Raw genomic sequence first — 20,350 nt, 5'->3', positions numbered from 1 at the left:
TGTAAGACCCCTAGTCTCCATTCTTCCTGGGCTGGCCCACACGACACAGGCAGGTTTGCAAGTAAACAGAGCCCTTTACAGTTCATTGATTCTGAAGCACCCTTAATGGCTTCCACTTAATATGTTTACATCAGTAATACAAGTTTATATCTTATTCTCCTGACTCCAGACATAGGAATAATACATGCAAACAAATAGGATGAACACACTCAGTAGATAATAAGCTTTGTAATGATACCTTACAAGAGACCTTTTGCATAAAGCATATTCCAGTTACATCATATTCACATTCATAAGCATATTTTCATAAAGCATATGGAGTGCAATGGAGTGTATATGGAGTGTCACAAGGTGACAGGGGATGGATCACTTGATGATTACCTGTTCTGTTCATTCCCTCTTAATCACCTGGCATTGGCCACTGTTGGAAGATAGGATCCTGGGCTAGATGGACCTTTGGTCTGACCCAGTATGGCTGTTCTTATGTTCTTACTGCAATGGGAGTTATGAGTACTAAGAGGGCTTAGGATCAAGCCCTAAATCCTTACCTAGACCATAGGAAAAGATTCCTAATGGATGAAGGCCAACACCTGTTACTGGCCCTAGTCACGGTAGAACATAGAAACGCACAGTTCACAGACAGTACCTTTGGGTCAGAGTTAAGAGCGGTGATGCAGTTGAGCCGTACAGCAGGAATCTCCGGAAGGAGTGGGTATCGTTGGTTCTGGAGGCGACTGGTCAGTTCTCTGCTCCACCAGATAACAGTTGGAAGCCATGTATGGGAGAGGTACGTAGAGATCTGCTGGTAAAAAATGGATGTTCCTCGAAGAGCTTCCTTAGCCTACAAACAGTGACATTTGATTAAATGCCCGGCCTTCAAGTTAACAGCGCACTGCAAGACAGCAGCACATATTATTTACAAGAAGCTTTTTATACACATGTTGCATGACTGGAGGTAAATGGGAGATGGAGGAGAGAATTTACCACAGTTCCCAATGCAGACCAGCAGTTATACTTCCAGCTTTACCACTGATACTTGGTTGGCTATCTTCCCCTCACCTGTCAAACCCAACAGCAGCACAACCCCTTCCCTATTTTAATGATGAAACACTTGCCCAGCATTTTCTCTCATTCAGCTCTCTCTCTCTCTACCTAGCCTTGCATATAAGTACAGTACAACTAAACAGGAGGCAGGAAGGCTGGGGACTAGCATGGAGGTGAGACCCTAAATCCATCACTAAGGTAGAGAGAAGGTTGCTAGCTCCAATTGAAGGGGGATGAAGAGGGCACTGGCAGGCACAGACAAGTTCTGAAGTGGTATGGATGCCCAAAAGGCTGGGAGCCCTGTGTGATGGATAGCATGTCTCAGTTATTTTATACCTGGACTTTACAGCCAATTGAAGTTGTTAAGGCCAATGCTGCTCTCCATAATAAAGCTTTATGGCTAAGCCAGCTAATCATTTCAGTAGTTCTGGCCAAGGGGCAATGCTATGAATCTCATCAGTGTTCTACAACCAAAGGTGACCAGTAACTTTCTTTTGACCAGGGGGTGTTCCACTTGTTCTGCAGCCCAGGGGATGACTATTACATAAATCTTTGTGAAGGATCACTGCTTTTAATTATAACCAGATTCTGCCTTTCTGAACCTGGGGCTGGGGGGGGAACTAGTTCATTAAGGGGACCATAAATCAGACTAATGCTGTATAATATTCACTTAAGAAATCTTTCATGGGGCTATTTTACAGGTCTGAACAGTGGTATTCATTTGATTTTTTAATAAGATTGTTATTAAAATCACTGAACCCCAATCTTTGTTCTACACTGTTGGGAAGTTACAGATCTCTTTAGTTTCCTCTCTAAACCCACTTGTCCCTCCAAATTGGTTCTAAACAACTAGGGCTGCCAGAGAGAAGACTTTTCCCAAACAGGGGCCAGCCAACAAGGTCCAGCTTGTAAATGATCAGGATTAATAGTTATGCAAAATATCTTCTCTCTAGCATCTGTTCTCGTACCTTCAAACAAAAGCACAAACTGTAAAGGTCTCAGACTCAATCCTCAGCTCATTCAATGACAGAGACTCTATGGAAGTTATTTTCATGCACCACAAAATTGTTTAGTGTTAGCAAATGTATAGAAAACAATCAGGTTGCTTTATTTAGTGATAGCCTGCCTAACTGAAAACACCGTTTAAATTCTTAAAGAGCATGTGTCATAAAAATCTGATTCCCATCAGACATTCCTCTAAATACATCTTGTTTATCAGGATGAACAGGTTAAAAGAGATAAATGTATCATTCTGACAACTCCAGGACCCCGATCTGTATAGGGAATGGGTAAATTTGTCTCGTTTCAATCACTTGTTTGGAAGGGGGACAGGAACTGGCATTCCAAAAGCTACCAAAGCTGATGACAGAGGGAGATAAATTTTGAAGATTTGCTTGATTTATAGAAATAGATTTAAAAACAAAAGATGCTGTCATGGTTGAGAGATCGAAAGGTTGACCCGCCCAAGACAGCAGTTCCCTCCTTGAGGAGCCTGTTGTTATATTTTTATTCAGAAACCATTAGACTTTGGGCTAGAGAAATAAAATCTGACAACAACAAAAGACATGCAGCTGCCAATGAAATGCCCGGTAAACAGAAAGCAGAAGGCTCAGGGGATTGGAATGGAGAGTGTGTCCTTTCTAGGTTGGTAGTGCCTGAAAAAAACCATTAGCATCCAATGGCCTATGTGAAATGAAGAGGACAGGTCAGTCCAGTTCACAGTGGCCAAATGTCCACCTCTGCAGTCTGAGCTAACTACTATTATTATTACAAGTGTGGCAGGGCACCACCCTCAAGCACAACCCCTTGGTCTTGCAGGGACGCTCTCTCTCTTGCAGTCTTGCAATTGCAATGGTTTACTCCCAGTCCACGACTTAAATCAAGATTCCCCCTCCAGGGGGCTGATTTATTATTTTTCACAGTACAAATCCTTTAGCCCCTCAAGTCTACCCTTCCTCTAGGAGCTGGCTGCTAAGACCAACAAGCCTCCTCGCCTAAATTCAGGAGTCCCACAGGCCTCCTCCCAGCGCCTATGTTAATAATTCAGTCCTTCCGGCCCTGCACTAAGAAAGTTCAGCAGCAGTGATCTTCCTTGTGGGCCTGTGTCTCTGGGAGCACCTCTTCTTCTGAGCCTCTTCTCTCTAGGAACAACCCTCTCAACTGAACTATGGCAGCCTTTTATCAGGCCAGGTGCTCATTAGTCAATTAGCTGACAACCAGCCATCTAGGCAGTTAAATACTACAGGTTGGCCAAGATGGGCTTGTTCTCCTTAAAGAAGGCCCCCATAGTTAGACTGATCCCTGACTTCTCTTAAAGACTACTGTCACTACCACAGCTGGCCTCCCTGTTGGCAATCAAGCCAAAGCGACAAGAAATGCAAGGCCCAATGGGACTTAATGTCCTGTTCAACCTATGAGTGGTCCCACCATGTCACGGCTGGGGAATATTAGTGGACAGGCTGAGGGAAGTTAACACTTGCTCTGTGGACTGAAATAGGTCCTCAGTTTCCAGGACTAGCAATCCACTGCCTTTCAGCACTACATTCATGAAACAATATTAAAAGAAAAGTTTCAGAGTAGCAGCCGTGTTAGTCTGTATTCGCAAAAAGAAAAGGAGTACTTGTGGCACCTTAGAGACTAACAAATTTATTAGAGCATAAGCTTTCGTGAGCTACAGCTCACTTCATCCGATAAATGCATCCGATGAAGTGAGCTGTAGCTCACGAAAGCTTATGCTCTAATAAATTTGTTAGTCTCTAAGGTGCCACAAGTACTCCTTTTCTTTTTATTAAAAGAAAAAAACATCACAGTCCACTGTGGCTAACTCGATGTGAATCAGATACTACTGTGATGGGCTCAATAGACCGATACATAGACAGAAAGACATTTTCTCTTTGATAACATGTGGGCAGTAAGTGTATCTAATAGTTTGCACAGCCAGTCATGTGTCTGTTCGCCATACTAATAAAAGAACTATGGATTACTCAAACTAAGAACATTAAAATGTCCGGGTGCTAGACTTAAATTTTGACCATGACCTTGTACATTCTTTTGTAGATGATCTAAAAAAATTAACAACTCATATTGTCCTCGAATCTCACAACCAACAAAGTTATTTTCCTGGACAACAGAGTGACCATGAGATTTTGCACACCAAATTAAGCTAAGCCCCGATGACTAATTGCCATTGTTTCCATAAGAAACAACTAGAACGAGGAATGTTAACTGCTGCAAGAGAGGAATACTGTTATCTCATGTTGCCAGGTAAGATACTACACATTAGCACTGCAGCAAGAGACTAGAGCGGAGAGTCTGAACAGTGAAATCTGCCAGCTTTCTCTCCAGGAATAGCTGCTGCTGATAAGGAGAACAATAAGAGAGGCAGCAGTGAGTTGCTTTTGTTTTCATTGTCTCTGCTGCATCTGACATTTTTGAAAGTTTTTAATAGTTCCCATCAGCTTACATCACTGACAAGGGAACCAAGAGCCGCTGTACAAGTGTCTGAAGAAAGCAGGAATAACAAAGGCAGTGTTGTAGGGAAGGGCATATGCTGGATCCTCTGTAATGAGAGCAGACCTCTCACGAGAGGAAACATCAGTTGCGCATAGGCCCAGTTTAAGGAACACCGTCCAGCTGGCTCATGTGTTCACCGTTGTGTGTATTAGATGAACTGGGTACTAATGGCAGTGCATGCAAGCAGGGTGGAAGGATTGTTCTATGATTTATTTCTGTGACTGGAAGCTCTATGCAGCACGTGCAGGCAATGTGAGATAAAATCAACCCCCTTTCCTGACCTCACCAAATGTTCGGAGCAGCCTAGGCCTGTAGCCTGCAAAATACATTCAATTATACGACACCAGATGGGACTTTTGAGTTGGGTCGGGGTTAACTTATTTCGACACTCTGATCAGCTCCATGGCTGAGGTGAACAGATAGTATCAAGGCAAGGGGATGGGGGCGGGGGGGTAAGTCTCTTTACCACCCATTTGCTTGTGTTTCAAAGCATTTATCTTGGATCCAGTGGACCTAAGGCGGAAATCATTGTGATACCCTTAGGCAGTTTAGCAGGCTGCCTTTCCTCACCCACCCGGCAGCTTCTCCCCACAGTGCCCAGGCATCAACAGGAGGATTTGCTTATTGTCTCTTGTGCAGTGTTTTATGACATTAGTTGTCAGCGTCAGTCACATATTTGCAAAGCTTTGCAGCCACAGCTGTCATATTCCAGGCTAGCTTTATGATACTTCATGGGAAATTTAGTGTTCCCTGCTCACAGGCAGCCAGCTCCTCAGCTGTGGATGAGGAGCACTCACTTCATCTGAGCAGCGGAATGGGTTATAAACCCAGATTTGCACCCCACCCCCACCCCTGGCCTTTGATCTGGAGGTTGTGATGTGCCAGGCTGGATCTCTGGTGCAAGTTAGAACAGCATGAGGGCTGCTCATGGCCCCAAGGGGTCATTCTGGCAGCCAGGGATTTCCAGGATCCAGCCATGGCACCTTTTCCCTGGCCACATCAGCAGCCACTAAGTGGGGTTGCACAGAAGCTGTGACTGTGACTCTGTGCCACTCAAGCACCCCCTGTGACTGAGAGATCTGCCACTGGCTAGCTACACCATCTTTAGAGCTGTTTTGTGCCACCAGAGAGCTGCCAGTCCTCCCCAACCTAGCAAAGGGCTAGAGTCAATGGCTCAGCAGTGATTATATACAGAATGTTCATTCAAACGTGGCCTTCAGAAGATAGGTGCACTGGGACACCAAGGAAAAGTGTGTTTCCAAGATGTTCCTGCTACATCATTCAGTAAGAAAATGGTTAAGAGGACTAGATTATCACCTAATATTGAACTGACCAGGAACGGAAACCAGGGCTTTGGATTCCAAGTCCTGTGAATTTAACAGCAAGACAATATGCCCTCTTAAGCAACATTTTCACATAGTAAAAATACAACCACAAAACCACCCTGCAGGTCAAACAAGCTTTCCTTCTTTGACTGCTGGATAAAGATTTCTACACTGGGTATTGACAGCCACTGGAGATATATTGGCCAGCTAATGTGCAGCAAACAGACAAAAGGTCATTGACGTATGGGGATGTATTCTGAGCTGCAGATTTCAAACTCGGCGCAGGTGAGAAGAGCAGAGTGGGAAATAGAGTAGAGTGTCCGTAAGTCACCTGTCTGCTCCCACAATCCTGAGCTGGCCGCTCCTGGTGTGATTTAGAGCAGCGTATGGGCGGTTCTAAACTACGCTGGCTCCTAAGGGTCTCAGCTGGAGTCAGGATATTCAAATCTGGCTCTTAATAAATACCAGAGCATTTCTGGGTAATGGACATGTCAAAGTGTTGCCACTCACTTTATGCTTCCGGATCTTGGTGCTGTTCTGTGCCAGAGATTCGTCTGCTGGATTTAGGCAAGCGTAGAGTGCCAGCCCATCCTCTCGCCAGACCTGCTGCAGACCCAGCACCTGAAACGGGGCTTTGAGCCCACCTTTCACTTTCAAGGGAGGTACCTGTAAATTCATTTGAACAGATGCTTTCATGTTACACCCTGCTGCATGATGGCCTTTTCGGAAAGGGAGTGACAATACCCCTTCATCTAACTTGGCTGCTTTTGAGTGGAGATAGCTTGTATCTAGCTTGACTAATGGAATAGCTAAGGTTTAGCCAGCAGTAACATTATAAAGGCCAAATTAAATAGGAATAATAGGTGGTGTTAGGTCATGGGATTTATCTTCCCAGGAAGGACCCCCGTAACCTGAAAACTGTGCACTCAGTCAGCTATGCAAGAGCAAGAGAGACGTGCTGCTTGTATTAGCTCCCTAGCCTAGCAAGAAATGAGAACAGAGAGTCCCTGTCAACACTGTGCTGCAGGCTCATAGCCCACAGCAGCACTGTACGCTGCCTTTATTAATGATAATAAGATCAATACAATCTCTGCTCAAAATCAATGCCAAGTGATTATGCCATTATAAGGAGCTAGCACAAGGTTCTTTAATAAGCCTTCATATTCCCAAGTAACGATCAGTAATAGCCACAAATGCATCAGTCACTTTCCTGTTTTACTTAGACCAAGGCTGTTTTTTAAAAAAAAATAGATTATATTTTTTGTTGCAGAGGGAAGTATTCTATTTTTTTAACATACAGATTTAATCTGAAATGAGAAGGATATAAAGCCAGACTGATAATGAACAACAGGTATCAAGCATATCAGTTTATTTCCAGAGACAAAGCTCTGGATTCATAAACACCTTATTGGCCAAGACAAGAGCTGTAAGGCTCATAAAATCCTGAAGAAGTATGATGAATTTCAGCACATGGATTGCAGTGAAAGACCTTGCTATTCATGGTGGAAAGGAGACAAAAAAGAGCTCTGACAGGGACATAAGAACATAAGAATAGCCGTACTGGATGAGACCAATGGTCCATCTAGCCCAGTGTCCTGTCTTCTGACAGTGCCAGGTGCTTCAGAGTGAATGAACAGAACAGGGGCAATTATCAAGAGACCTATCCCCTTTCATCCAGCCCCAGCTTCTGGCAGTCAGAGGCTTAGGAACACCCAGAGCATGGGGTTCCATCCCTGACCATCTTGGCTAATAGTCATTGATGGACCTGTCCTCCTTGAACTTATCTAATTCTTTCTTGAACCCAGTTACACTTTTGGTCTTCACAACATCACCTGGCAACAAGTTCCACAGGTTGACTGTGCATTGCATGAAGAAATACTTCCTTTTGTTTGTTTTAAACCTTCTTCCTATTGATTTAATTGGGTGACCCCTAGTTCTTGTGTTATGTGAAGGGGAAAATAACACTTCCTTATTCACTTTCTCCACAGCAGTCATGATTTTATAGACCTCTATCACATCCCCCCTTATTCGTCTCTTTTCCAAGCTGAACAATCCCAGTCTTTTTAATCTCTCCTCATATGGAAACTGTTCCATACCCTTAATCATTTTTGTCGCCCTTCTCTGTACCTTTTCCAATTCTCATGTATCTTTTTTGAGATGGGGCGACCAGAACTGGATGGAGTATTCAAAGTGTGGGAGTACTATGGATTTATATAGTGGTGTTATGATATTTACTGTCTTTTTGTCTATCCCCTTCCTAATGGTTCCTAACATTCTGGAAAATGGAAAACACCAGGAAAGAGATGGCAGCAAGAGGAGGAAGAAGTAGCAGGAGACCTGAGAGCTTGGGCATGGGGGAGAGGAGAGAGAAGGAGACGCAATGGGAAAAAGACAGGGAGAGTAGCCACAGAAGGGAGTGGCAGCCTGGGCAAGGCCAGATTCCCTGACTTGGATCATGTACCATATGAGATGAAAAAACAGGCAACTTTTGAATTATGAGGCTCTAATTCCATCTCAGGACTCTGGTGACTACACAAGCCCCTTACTTTATGTTCCCATGGTTTATGCCATTGCTGGGATCTCTAGATGGATTTATAGACCCTGCTGCTTATTCCATGTGTAACATAAAGCTATTATTCCAAGTGAGATAAATGCCTTTAAAAATGCACTCTCAATACAGGGCTCGGGCACATTTCCAACACCCTGCGTGGAGCAATTGCATCACTGGGAATAGCACTGCCACTGCCTCCACCAAGGGAATTTCTGTAGCAGTTGGCTACTGGGGATTTTTTAAATGTGGAGGGACAAGATTTCAGTGTTCTTCTGATTTTCATTTTTGTTCCTGTTACATGCTCTTTGCAAACTCAGGGACTGATCCAGCTCCCACTGACCTCAATGGGAGTCTCTCCAATTGCTTCAAGTTGAGCTGGATCGGGACATGATTTTACCTTGTTTGGGTCAGCCATTGTCTATTGTGGTAGAGGAAGGAGAAGTGTTAAGAGGATGATACATTTTTCCCCCACCTTGATATTTTTCTGGTGGACAAAATGTGGGGAGCCTGATTCTGTAGCATTTCACACTGTGTAACTCACCAGGGAGAGAAGCCAGGTAACAAGAGCTTGGTAGATGCTGGCTGCTGTCAAGACAGTGTCTGGGAAGCGTCCACTGTGCTGACCACATGCGGCTACTTGTCCACAACTGGCGAGCCAAATCGTCATGAGAAGCATCTCACCATTAACGCTGTCTGCACTAGGCAACGTGTTAATAGCTGGCAAATAAGAAGCTTCCTGTTGAAGGAGAGTGGGAACATTAAACTAATTGGTATTATGAGGCCTGAAACAAAAGAATATATTGATTTAGATCAATACAACTGGCTGAATGCTACCATGGCAGGTGGCAGTAATAAATCTATAGCAACATGCATGTTTACAGCTTCACTTTTACATTTTATCCAAGAGACGGCACCTCTAGCAACCTAACACCTCCTAGCTCCATGCTGGGCATTGATTCTATACTGACCTATAGAGTTCCCAGCGCCACTTCCTGTAGCATGCTGGGCTTTCCTTAGAGCTCTCTCATCCATGTCTGGAGTAGGCCTAACACTGCTTAGCTTGTGGAAGCTAATGAGATCACAGCCAGAGGTAGTATGACTGGAGTCATTCAGTATTCATCATCAACCTTAAATGTTAATTACTTATCAGGGAAATGCTGATAAGAGTGATAGAGCTTGTATTACTGTCTGCTCCGCCTAACAAATCTCGCTGATCTATCATGTATATTTAAGTGAACTCTCACCTCATCACCTTGGTTATAACTGAGCATTGGTATTTTGTCAATTAGGGGAAGAATCCCTTCCCCACCCTTTTTTTTTTTCCAAATGCAATTCTCACACTTTTGCATTGGCCATTACCAGTTTTCCGGTAACATGCATTCAGTATGCTCTGAAACACTGCATCACTTAATTTCTTGCAACCTAAATAAAACACACAGGTAACTTTTAATCTGTCCTCACTGCAGCATGTGGTGAACTTTACAGTGCAAGCTGAGCACACAATCGCAATGGAACTGTGCATTTTCATCCTCAGCTCTCTTGGCTTTGTGTCAGAGCTGGTTATCAATCCCATCGGGCTAAAGCTTAGTGGATACAAGTTTGTTGGCCAAGATGAACAATGCGTTTCCAAGAAAATGGCTCTAATTGGTAAACGATGCTGTTTGTAGATCTTTGCACCCCTTGATAATCTGTACCTTATTCCCTGATAACCAGAAACTTCTACGCTTAAACTCTGTACCATTTTCTTTTTATCTTAACATCATTTTAATAAAATTATTAAATCAGTTCTTGGAAAGGAGAGTTGGCCATTTTGCAAATTTCCTTTCAACAAGTCCATATATTGGATTGGCCAAACAGCTCCTGTTGCTCTAATATGGGCAGGTCCTGTTGAGATTTTTAGATGGTTGGATGTTACTGGGCGAGGAGTGGGGAGGCAGAATGGTTCACTGGTAAACAGATCTGAGACCTTTCACCCCTAAGTAGACAGCTGGACTCCATTCTGGATTGGTAACAAATGAAAGGCTGTTAGGTAAATCCAGTGTATCCAGGGGTATAAAACCATGATCATAGCTGGTACTCTCAGCACAGAGCGAACTCATCTCTCTGTCCTTCTGGGGGTCTCTCCCAGTCACGAGTGAGGCCCATTAGAGGAGGACCTTGTATAGCTGTATCTTTTATGTGGCTAACCAGGAGCTTTGGGACTCCAGGGCTCTCAATCCAGCATTAAATTCACACCAACGTTGGGTAAAGATGAGATTAAATGTCAGGTCCTGCTGTGCTACAGTCTTCGCAGTGTTAAACAGAGTTCATAGCAGTGAGGACTAAATTAGGGTGTACTTCACATTGAAGAGGAGGAAAGTGGCTTCCTGATTAAAGAAATGAAGATGTATCCTTTATTTGTAGAGACTGTGGATGGAATAGGTCTTATTCCATACTGGCTGGAGGATTCATAAAACAGCCAAGTCTAAATTTATCTTTCTATGTCATCCTCCCCACAGCCTGGATCGTGGGGATTTAACAGGCAATCCCTGATGAGTGGCAAATTACCGACTGCAGAAATTGTCTGCCAAATGATGCATCAGCTGTACATTTGTAAATGTGAACTGATTTCTAGGTACTTTAGCAGCTTTAGCTAATTCCTCTAATGAAGTCTCTATTCGCTCCATGTTAAAATGGCTCCAGCCTTGCATGACCTCTTACAGTACACAGTATTCATGCACAGAAAAAAGCAAGTGTGCAGAAGGCATTGCCATGTGTCTGTTTTCATAAGCCTGGAAACTGGATAGAGCTGTGCTTTAACCAGCTACGAAATGCAGTTGTTCCCCTTAGCAATCATGTCCATCTCTCCAATGAAATGCAGCTAACATTCTTTCATGGCTTCCTAATTTCTAGTGGTGGATGAAGACATATCAGAAATGTCAAGTGTTTGTTCTTTCCCATTCTTTGGGGAAAGGAAAAAATGATGGCAATACCATCCGTTAGTCAATTTCAAACTACACATTAAATTGTGGAATAAATCCTGCAATCAGCCAGAGAACTGCTTTATCAGTGCAGAATGGAAGCAATGGATAAGAATGAGAAATTGTCTGAATTTCCTGTATTAAACTGGCAGAACATATTGTAATTAGGATGGCAACATTTAATAATGAAAAGAATTGTAAGATTGACATTAATGGTCTGAATGGTCTTTCTGTTAATGCACTTTAGCACTGGACTCACACTTGATAACAGGAGAGGTTTTCTGAATATTAACCATTCTGAGGTTACTGAGCTGAGAAATATAATCGTGTCAGGATGGTACAGAGATTTTCTGACCTGAACCATACTTTAGATTGTTGAAATGGATGAGGTATAAACCTCCAAAGTAGATAATTCTAAAGCATTGCCAAAATAAGACTTCAGAAATTCAAGAATCTGAGAAACAGAAGCTTTATTTGTTGCTATCATCCCTTTTACACAGCTCTCCAATTTGGTCCAGGCATTGCATATTGTGTTAGGTTGTTTAAATTGAAAGCAGACATTTCCTTGCTAGGAATAGCTTTTTTTCTCTACTATTATTCTCAGGCTCTAGCTTGAAAGAGATCGTCTCTCCTGATTGGGAAGTACGATAAGATTTGGAATTAGCCATTCTTCCCTCTGTGGGAGCCCGAGAGGGCTAACGCCTTCCTGTGTCTATACACGTCTATGCAATACAATTATGGCGCTGTGAAGGTGCAGGTGGGATCCTGCTGTTGCACACAGCCCTGCACAGCACAGGACCCAGAGCAGGGGGATATGGTTTTATACAAGCTTCATGTTCCCCCAGTTGTGAAGCCTGGAGGGGCTGGGTCAACCCCTGATGCAACATACAGCACCCTTCTCAGGGCTGCTATAACCCAAAGGGCTGATACACAAGCTGGGAATAGTTGGAGCATAGCAGTGCTCCATACACATCCCTCTCCCGCTGGCCACTTCCTTGATATCCCCCCATGCTGGGGCTATGAAGGGGTGTGGTGTAGAGCCAGCTACACTGTCTCTATCGCACTTGAGGACTCACTCACCCCAGGGGAATCCTCAACTGTCCAGGCAGGGCAGTTTAATGGCTACTTTGTGCCACCAAAGCAGTGCAAAGAGACCAAATCAGAGCCAAGGATCTGGCCGAAGCACGCACTGGCACATATACATTGCTTGTGCTGTTGGCTGTATACCTTGGCAACAGGGGTATGGTTACAGGGTAAACAGATGTTATTGGCCAAATAGAGCATACACTTCCTCTGCTATCTGCAGTAAACAAGAGGGCTCCATTGCACTAAACAATTGCTCCTGAGGACAGCAACCACATGCAGAGCCTGACTGCAGTGTTACCTGGCCTAACCAATGGTATTCTGTGCTGTCAGAAACCCTCCTTTCTGGATGCTGCTGGTATGTGCCACTGCCCTTGCTGTGCTGTCTTTCTGATGTGTTGCCAGGATCTGGCTCAGCATGGGCTCTCTTGACACCGTTTCTGGAAGCAAGCATCCTGTTGGCCATTCCTGAGCTACTAGTTATGAGAGACCTCTCACTCTACCAATATATTTCTAGTCAGACTCTGAGATGTTATGAATGGATCAGAAGGGACTAGTGATCAGCAAACCTCAAAGAACAGCTCTCATATGTTCTGATGCTCTTCAGAATGATTTCCAAACCACAGGGATACAAAACCAGACTGGAAATCTCACTGTATTTTCCACTTTCAGCTGCTCTGAGAGTCCTCACTCTGATTGTTCTTCCATACCAGCAGATCTGCCGCAAAAGGGCCTCACTTAGCACATCTTATCTTGAACATCTTTAGGTGAAAATTCCCATTTTCCAGGATCTTGCGCCCAACCAAAATATAACAGGGCCTGATTCTTGTCTCCCTTACATGAGAGTAAATCAGGAAGAACTCCATCAAAGTCAATGCCGTCATGTTGGTATAAACCGGTAGAAGTGGGAACAAAAGCACACCGTTTGATTTTGTTTGCTTTCTAGAATACAAGATGGAGAGCTCCTTTCCTGAGATGGTTATTTATTCTTCATATTACATTAGCACTGGAGAGGCTGAGCAGGGATCACAGCCCATTGGGCTGTGTGTCACACAAATGTGAAGGAAAAAGAGAGTCCTTGCCCAACGAGCTTACGATCTTGGTTAGTGACAAGATGCAATAAGTGGCTGAAACAAACAAACAGGTCAAATGACTTTGCCAACCATAAAGGCCAGCCTCTCCTCTTCCTTCCCTAAGACTGACACAACTTAATGATTTTTATCTCTTTGAAAATAAACAAACATGTATGGAAGAGATTTCTCTGCCCAACACACATTCTAGTGGGTGAACTCGAGGGCTTTACTCTGGGAGAGGTGATACAGTGATCTGAGCAGAGGACTGGGAACCAGGTACTCGGGTCCTAATCCTGACTCTAAGCCTGATTCCTTCTATACACCACTTAGCCTCTCTCCCTCCATCTCTCCACCTTTAAAAACGGGATAGCACTCCTGACTTAGCTACCTGACAGGAGGATTAAATAGCTAAGTTCTGTAAAGCATTCTGAAGATGGACAGCACAACATTAAGGAAAAATATTGACATTTCATCTCTTTCCTTCCTTTACACATTCCAGAAACAGAATTATTTCAAAGCCATTATTGGCTGGGCAGCCCAAATAACACCTGGCTCCCTTATAGTGCTTTGCATCTGGAGTTCTCAATGCACTACTCAAGCAAGGTCAGTACCATCACCATTCCTATTTTACAGATAGGGAAACTGAGGAGCACAAGTTGTGGAAATGACATGCCTAAGGTCACCCAGCAGGCCAATAGCAGAGCTGGGAATAAAATCCTTGTGTCCTGAGATCCAGTCGAGTGTCCTATTCACCAGGCCCCACTGCCTCCTGAAGCATATACTGTGTTTAAATACTTCTCTTCTTCCATTTCTAACATGGCATCAGGCCAACACTATACGCGACTTGAAATACGCCCTCAACCCTGGGTATAGTTTAATATTTGTAGCTTTCACAAGCACGTTTTCCTGTTGAGTATATATATATAGAGAGCCTTCCCTTGTTGCTCTGTAAGAGACTCACACAAACGAAGGGGGATAGTGATTGATTAGATCTACTCACATGGCCCCCATAACTGGATACCTGAGCAGCTCACAATCTTTAATGTCTTTATCCTCGCAACACACCTGTGAGGAAGGGAAGGGTTATCCTCCCCACTGAAAATAAACAATCCAGATTGGGACAGATTGGGAATTGATGCTTGTTCAAGTTCACTCAGGGAGTCTGTGGAGGAGCAGGGTGAACCTGGCTCTCTAGAGAGGGAAACAGGGAAACTAAAGGGCTGTCAAATACACGAAGTAAACACAGGTGAAAAAAAAAAAAGGACATTTTCCCCTTGATCTCTGTAGTCATAGGACCAGCTCCTCTCTTGCAGTAAGGCCATGAAGCAGGGGCACCTGCCTTCGGGAGGATCACCCTCATGCAAAGAGTCTGAGGCTCCCATCCGGATGCAGAAAAGGGGCATGGTCAAGATCCCCTGCACTGCACCATTTTGATCCCTTGGACTGTTAGCAGCAATGCTGTAACTTATGCTGAAGTCCCAGCCTTGCACACAGCCAACTCCAGGATTGGGGGAGAGCAAAGGGGAGCTGGCCCATTACCTAGTTACGCGATACTTGTAGTGATGGCAAGTAAAACATTTGCACAGAGGGGTCTGATTTTTAAGCTGACGGTGTCCTTGCAAGAAAGGCCAACCGGCTGTGAAGGGTGGGGCATTAAAGATGGAATGAGAGGGTGTGGCCATTGTACACACGGCTCTTCCTGTACTAATCACAGAGGGCTAGCTGGGTAAATGGGCCAGCTTTAAAATGATGCTCCTCCAAGACAATATGGGCTCAATCCAGAAAAGTGTGGAACACTGCGGTGTGGTGCCAAGTGCCCTCAACTTCCACTGGTTTCACTGGAACCCGAGAGCACTCAGCATTTTGCCAGATCAAGCCTTCTCGTTTTCATCTGCAAGGGCCAATCTGTTGTTGTATTGATTTTTCCAACAGGTCTTGTCTTAGGCTGTAAGCTCTTCAGGGCAGGGGATATGACTTATCTCTGCACCTGATCCCCAGAGGTGCTGAGCACCTGTAATTGCCAGTAACTTCCGAGGGAGTTGCAGGTGCTCATCGTGCAGCCTTACACAGCTACATACTTTTTAAAATAATCATAATTGCAGGATTTTTCCACTTTAAAACCTCAACTAGACCATTTGAAATCCTACAAATTCCTACAAACAGTGCTTGCGAGTGGGGAAGTATTGCCTCTCAGAGGTGCCCAGGGGTGGTATGTAATTTTCTCAGGTTATTGGGTGGCGGCTTGAGCCAGTTCTGTGTTGTATTGTTGGAAAGGAACCCGGCCCTGGTTGCTGCCGGCTCCACCTGGCAGAAGGATTATATTAAGATAAGGAAATTAAGGACTGACAATCAGGCACAGCTTCCTAATGGTGAGAACAAGCTGACTATGCATAGTGTCCCAAGCAATGGAGCTCTCACCCTTCCTTAAGTCACCTAACAAAGCACTGAAGAAGGTACTGTAGGGAGCACCCAGAATCGTCAGCTCTGCACATGTAACTGGCTGTTGTTTTGAATGTGGAAAACCGGAGACAGGGGAAGAGTAGTGCAATGAGTCAGGTTGCTTGCCTGGGTCTAGGGAGACCTAGGGAGACCTGCTCCACTTCAGATTTCCTATATGACCTCAGAAAAGTCATTTGGTCTCTCTGCCTCAGTTTCACATTTATGAAATGGGAATACAGGACTTCTTCACCTCACCGGGTGTCATGAGGAGGAATTTGTTAAAAATTGTGTGGTGATCAAATACTATGGCAATGGGGACCATAAATGTATAGTAGATTCCACAGAATAGCAGTGCTGATATTAGTAACTTCTGCTTAATGGCAACATATTGCTGGGAACCAATCCCGTCCCATTCACAGCAGGATTAATGGGATTTGGATATTGGCAAAAGGCATGCCGCTTATTAGCAACTTCTTTTTTTGGCCTGTAGGCAGATTTGCAAGGCTGCAGCAAGGGAAGAAAGTGATAGGCTATACCTTCTCTGGCTGCAGCCCTGCAAACCTGCCTGAGCACAGGGAGTGCACAGGAGGTAAGGGACTGTAGGCTAGGAGACAAAGCTGTGGGCTGGGCAGTAGCAGGGAAGGTGGCTGCAGCCCAGCTGTTGGAGCTGCATGGCACCTCTCCCTACCCTTTCCGGGCTGTGCCCTGCCAAGCGACTGCATGCACAGAAAGAAGCACTGAAATGTGCCTGAGCCCAGACCCATGGAGAGCACAGGGAAAGGTATAGTGCAGCCTCTGGGGCCTCCAGCATCCCTGCTCGCCATAGAAAGCCTCAGCATCCAGGCTGCAGTCCCCAGCCCAAGAGGTAGGTTTGCAGGCTGCAGCCAAGGAAGGCATGCCCCAGTGTTTCCTTTCCCAGCTGTAGCCTCATAACCCTGCCTTCTGCTTATTAGCAACTGCTGGATAATAGCAACTTTTTGCTGACAACCAAAGGGTTCTAATAAATGGAATCTACTGTATCTAACATAAGAGAAGCCTTCAGGGGATGGACTAGCTGGCTACAATGATCTTTTCGACCTGCAATTTCAGTGATCTCCAGCTAGGTTCAGAGTTAAATTTCCATTGAGATAAATTGAGAAGTTCACAGTTTTCTTAGGACTGATCCAACCCCCAATGAAATCCATGGGACTCTTTCCTTTGACTTCGATGCACATTAGGTCAAGCCTTATAGCTCTAGTTTCAGGCTGTTTGTTGGCAGACTCAGGAAGACAATACTGCACCAGCTCCTACTTGAAAGACTCCACAGAAGGCAGAAGGGTTAGAATCTTAATTTTTTTAATAAATCAAAGCTTATATTCTATAGAAATGGAATGGACTGCTGACAGCCTGAAAGGAACTCTCCATCCAATGGGTCCTGGACTGTGACCAGCTAGTGTAATTCATGTATTATATTACGACCTGCACAGCACCCTACTGACAATCAATGGATTTAAGGCTCTTAAGTGCCTAAGTCCCTCTTGACAATGAGACGTAGGCTCCTCAATCAGTTGGGCATTGCAATGCTGAGCACAGCAAAGCCTAAATACCTGTAAAAGTCTGGGCCTTAGTGTTTTGAAATGATAATTAAGCGCACTCTGGTTGAGGCAAGTGTCACCTCAGCAGTGTTTTTGCAAAACCCGGTCAAATAACACATTAAAGCAGACCATTGATGACTATTTTCAGCTCAGATACCATGGTGATGGGTGTGGTATAAGAACCTTTGACAGGAGTCAGTTGGATAACGAGATGTTAAAGGTCTTCTTGACTTGTTTTAATGCGTGGACCGACAGTTTACCAGTCTTCACTCCCATAACTCGCATTACTGTATGAACCTGAAGAGGAATAGAGCTAACTCCACAGCAGTCTTTGCAGCTGGTTATCTTTTCAGCCAAAACTTTAAGGCCAGGAGTCTCTGCTTTGCCAGTTATGACTTGCTGAATCTCCAGGGTGCAATCCTGAGCCCTGGCATAGGTTAGAGTAGCCTGGGGACTTCTCTAGCTTATTGCCCATGGTCCCTAAGGGATTATAAATCAGATGAGCACAGCATAAAAAATAATAATAAGCTGTCAGAGGAGCCAGATACACTGGCACTGCACCAGCTAACAGTTCCCCCATGCTAAGGGAATTCTCAGCTGGCCAGATCCAGCTTGTTTCTAGCCTCTTTGAACTGGCAGCACAAGAGAGAATGTAGCCTTAAAGTTCTTGCACAATAGAATTTACTACATCATTTTTAATTGACTTATCTTATTTTTAAGCCATTCTGGAGTTAGGGCAGTAGTAATTAATTTATTTTTTTCATTAAATAAGAGAGATTTTAGTCTTGTTTCAGACAATTGGAAAATATTTTATTAGACAAAAGAGAAGTATTAAGGGGCCATCTGGTGGCTGTTTGATGTATCACTGCTACGTATAATCCCAGCATAACCAGAGCAAAGAAATCTGATGGGAATCTGAAGAGTATACACAGGCCAAGTTCAGCACAGGAAACAGCTTGGACCATTTTTACATAGATGTGTTTCTGAACATAATCACACTTTAAATTAAAAAACTATGTTAAAATAACATTAAGGGCTAAATTCTGCATTCAGTTACTCCAGAATCACATTGGCGTGAGTTATACATCAACGGTGTAAATGAAAACAGAATTTGGCCACGAGGATCTAATTTAAACCTACAAAGTCTGATTTAGAGACACAGGAAAGCAAAAAATCGCACTTCAGTAGGAAAATGTTTCAGCTACTATTCCTACAAGCAGTCACATCAGATACAATACAAAAGAATTATTTTATTCTATTTTTGTTTGTTTACTTTGTGCATTTGACAGTTTTGCATACAGTCAGTTTCACATAGGTGTAAGGCCCTATGCACCAGTAAAGAGGGGGTGAATTTTATCTTCTTGCCCTGTTTAGTCAGGTAGGGCCTGATCTGGAAAAAAGACTGTACCCAGATGAGTAGCTTACTCACATGAGTAAAATTACTCATCTGTGAAAATCTTTGAGGGATTTTCAAAACACCCATTGAAATCAACGAGAGTTTGGCACCTAAATGTTTTGAAAATCTCACTAAGCATCTATCTGCATCTTTAGGCGCCTAATTACCTTTGAAAGTCTGGTCCTTACTCTCATAAGTCACTTTTGCATTTTTGAAAATGTTATCCCAGATCTAATGATTCTCATTTATGCTACTGCCACCCCGCTGAAAGCAGAAACTGTGAACAGAGTTTGACTGAATTAGGTTAAACTAAGGTGACAGTGATGAAATTAAGCCTGAATTTCGTCGCTTTCAAGAGTTGAAATGAGACCTTTTATGTAATTGTCACAGAGTTTATAAAAACTGTGTATTACTTTCTAACAACCTCTGTGAAGGGATTCTGAGCTTCTGTAATTATTATTCAATTCAATTACTGATGTAAATTAGGATGGTCAGGAGTCCCATGTTCCAAATCTGAATGTCTATCGCTGCCAAAAAAAAAGTATGTAGAAAACAAATTTAATAGTGTGCTACCCTGTCAGAGACTCCAGTTTGTTCTTTGAATAAATAAAATTGGTCTTAGATATTTTCATTTCCAAATCGCTGAGCAACACAGCTGCCAAATTATAGCTTCTTCAGTTTCAGCTGTCAAAACATTCTCAGTTTTTCTGCTTCTGTCTGTGCAAATAAAAAAAGAAGAAAGAAAAAACTGTTCTAATTTGAAGCCCAGAAATGCTGCTAACTGTCAAAGTGAATTTCAAATAACCCTAAAAAGGATGGTTATATCTGATGAATTATATTGACATATTTTTTGTTTCTCTTTTTAATTTTAATAATGGATTTTCATGACAAGAATTGGATAGAAGCTGCCTACAGAGTGCGTTCAGTGTGGGATGTTCTCTTGTTGGCTCCACCACAGTGCATCGTGAATTTAGTTATAGTTGGGAGACTGGGTAGTTTATGAAATGAGCATTGGATTAGGGAGTCTTTTACCTTTATTACATGGATTCAAATCTAACAAAGGTTGGTAGTGATCAAAATATATCGCATCCTGACAATTGTTTGGTGCAATATAAGAAATTAGTTGGTGGGACTCAATCTATTTCCAAATGAACAAGTGCCCACATCTTAACCAGCACCAACAGGAGCTCATTAACAGTTTCTGACAGGCCTCAAACTCAACAGGTTTGCAGACTCTACTAGACTACAGATGAGAAACCCTTACAGAAGGTCCCTCTAGAACAAGAATTAAGTCTCTTAGTGGAATGCTATGTGAGAACTGTGCACTGCATTGCTCTTGCAGATCGTCCTCTATAGACACAGAGAACTTCATCTGGCAGGATTGTCAATCCA

General features: G+C 43.5%; 1 protein-coding gene across 2 annotated transcripts in view; it reads right to left on the bottom strand.

Moving 5' to 3' along the window:
* The window catches only part of DNAAF8 (dynein axonemal assembly factor 8), a 152,847-nt gene that overhangs the window by 91,893 nt on the left and 40,604 nt on the right, over positions 1-20,350 (bottom strand). The window contains exons 11-13 of one of the 2 annotated variants that reach the window (XM_043493524.1): positions 8,975-9,169; positions 6,393-6,548; positions 647-841 (exon numbers count right to left, since the gene is read on the bottom strand). In XM_043493524.1, the coding sequence (XP_043349459.1) occupies positions 647-841; positions 6,393-6,548; positions 8,975-9,169 (546 nt within the window). The remainder of the gene's footprint in view (positions 1-646; positions 842-6,392; positions 6,549-8,974; positions 9,170-20,350) is intronic. The other variant, XM_038420719.2, reaches the window with a different exon arrangement.

Source organism: Dermochelys coriacea, chromosome 10 (assembly GCF_009764565.3).
Source record: "Dermochelys coriacea isolate rDerCor1 chromosome 10, rDerCor1.pri.v4, whole genome shotgun sequence".
Lineage (NCBI taxonomy): Eukaryota > Metazoa > Chordata > Testudines > Dermochelyidae > Dermochelys > Dermochelys coriacea.
This window is presented reverse-complemented; position numbering and strand designations above follow the sequence as displayed.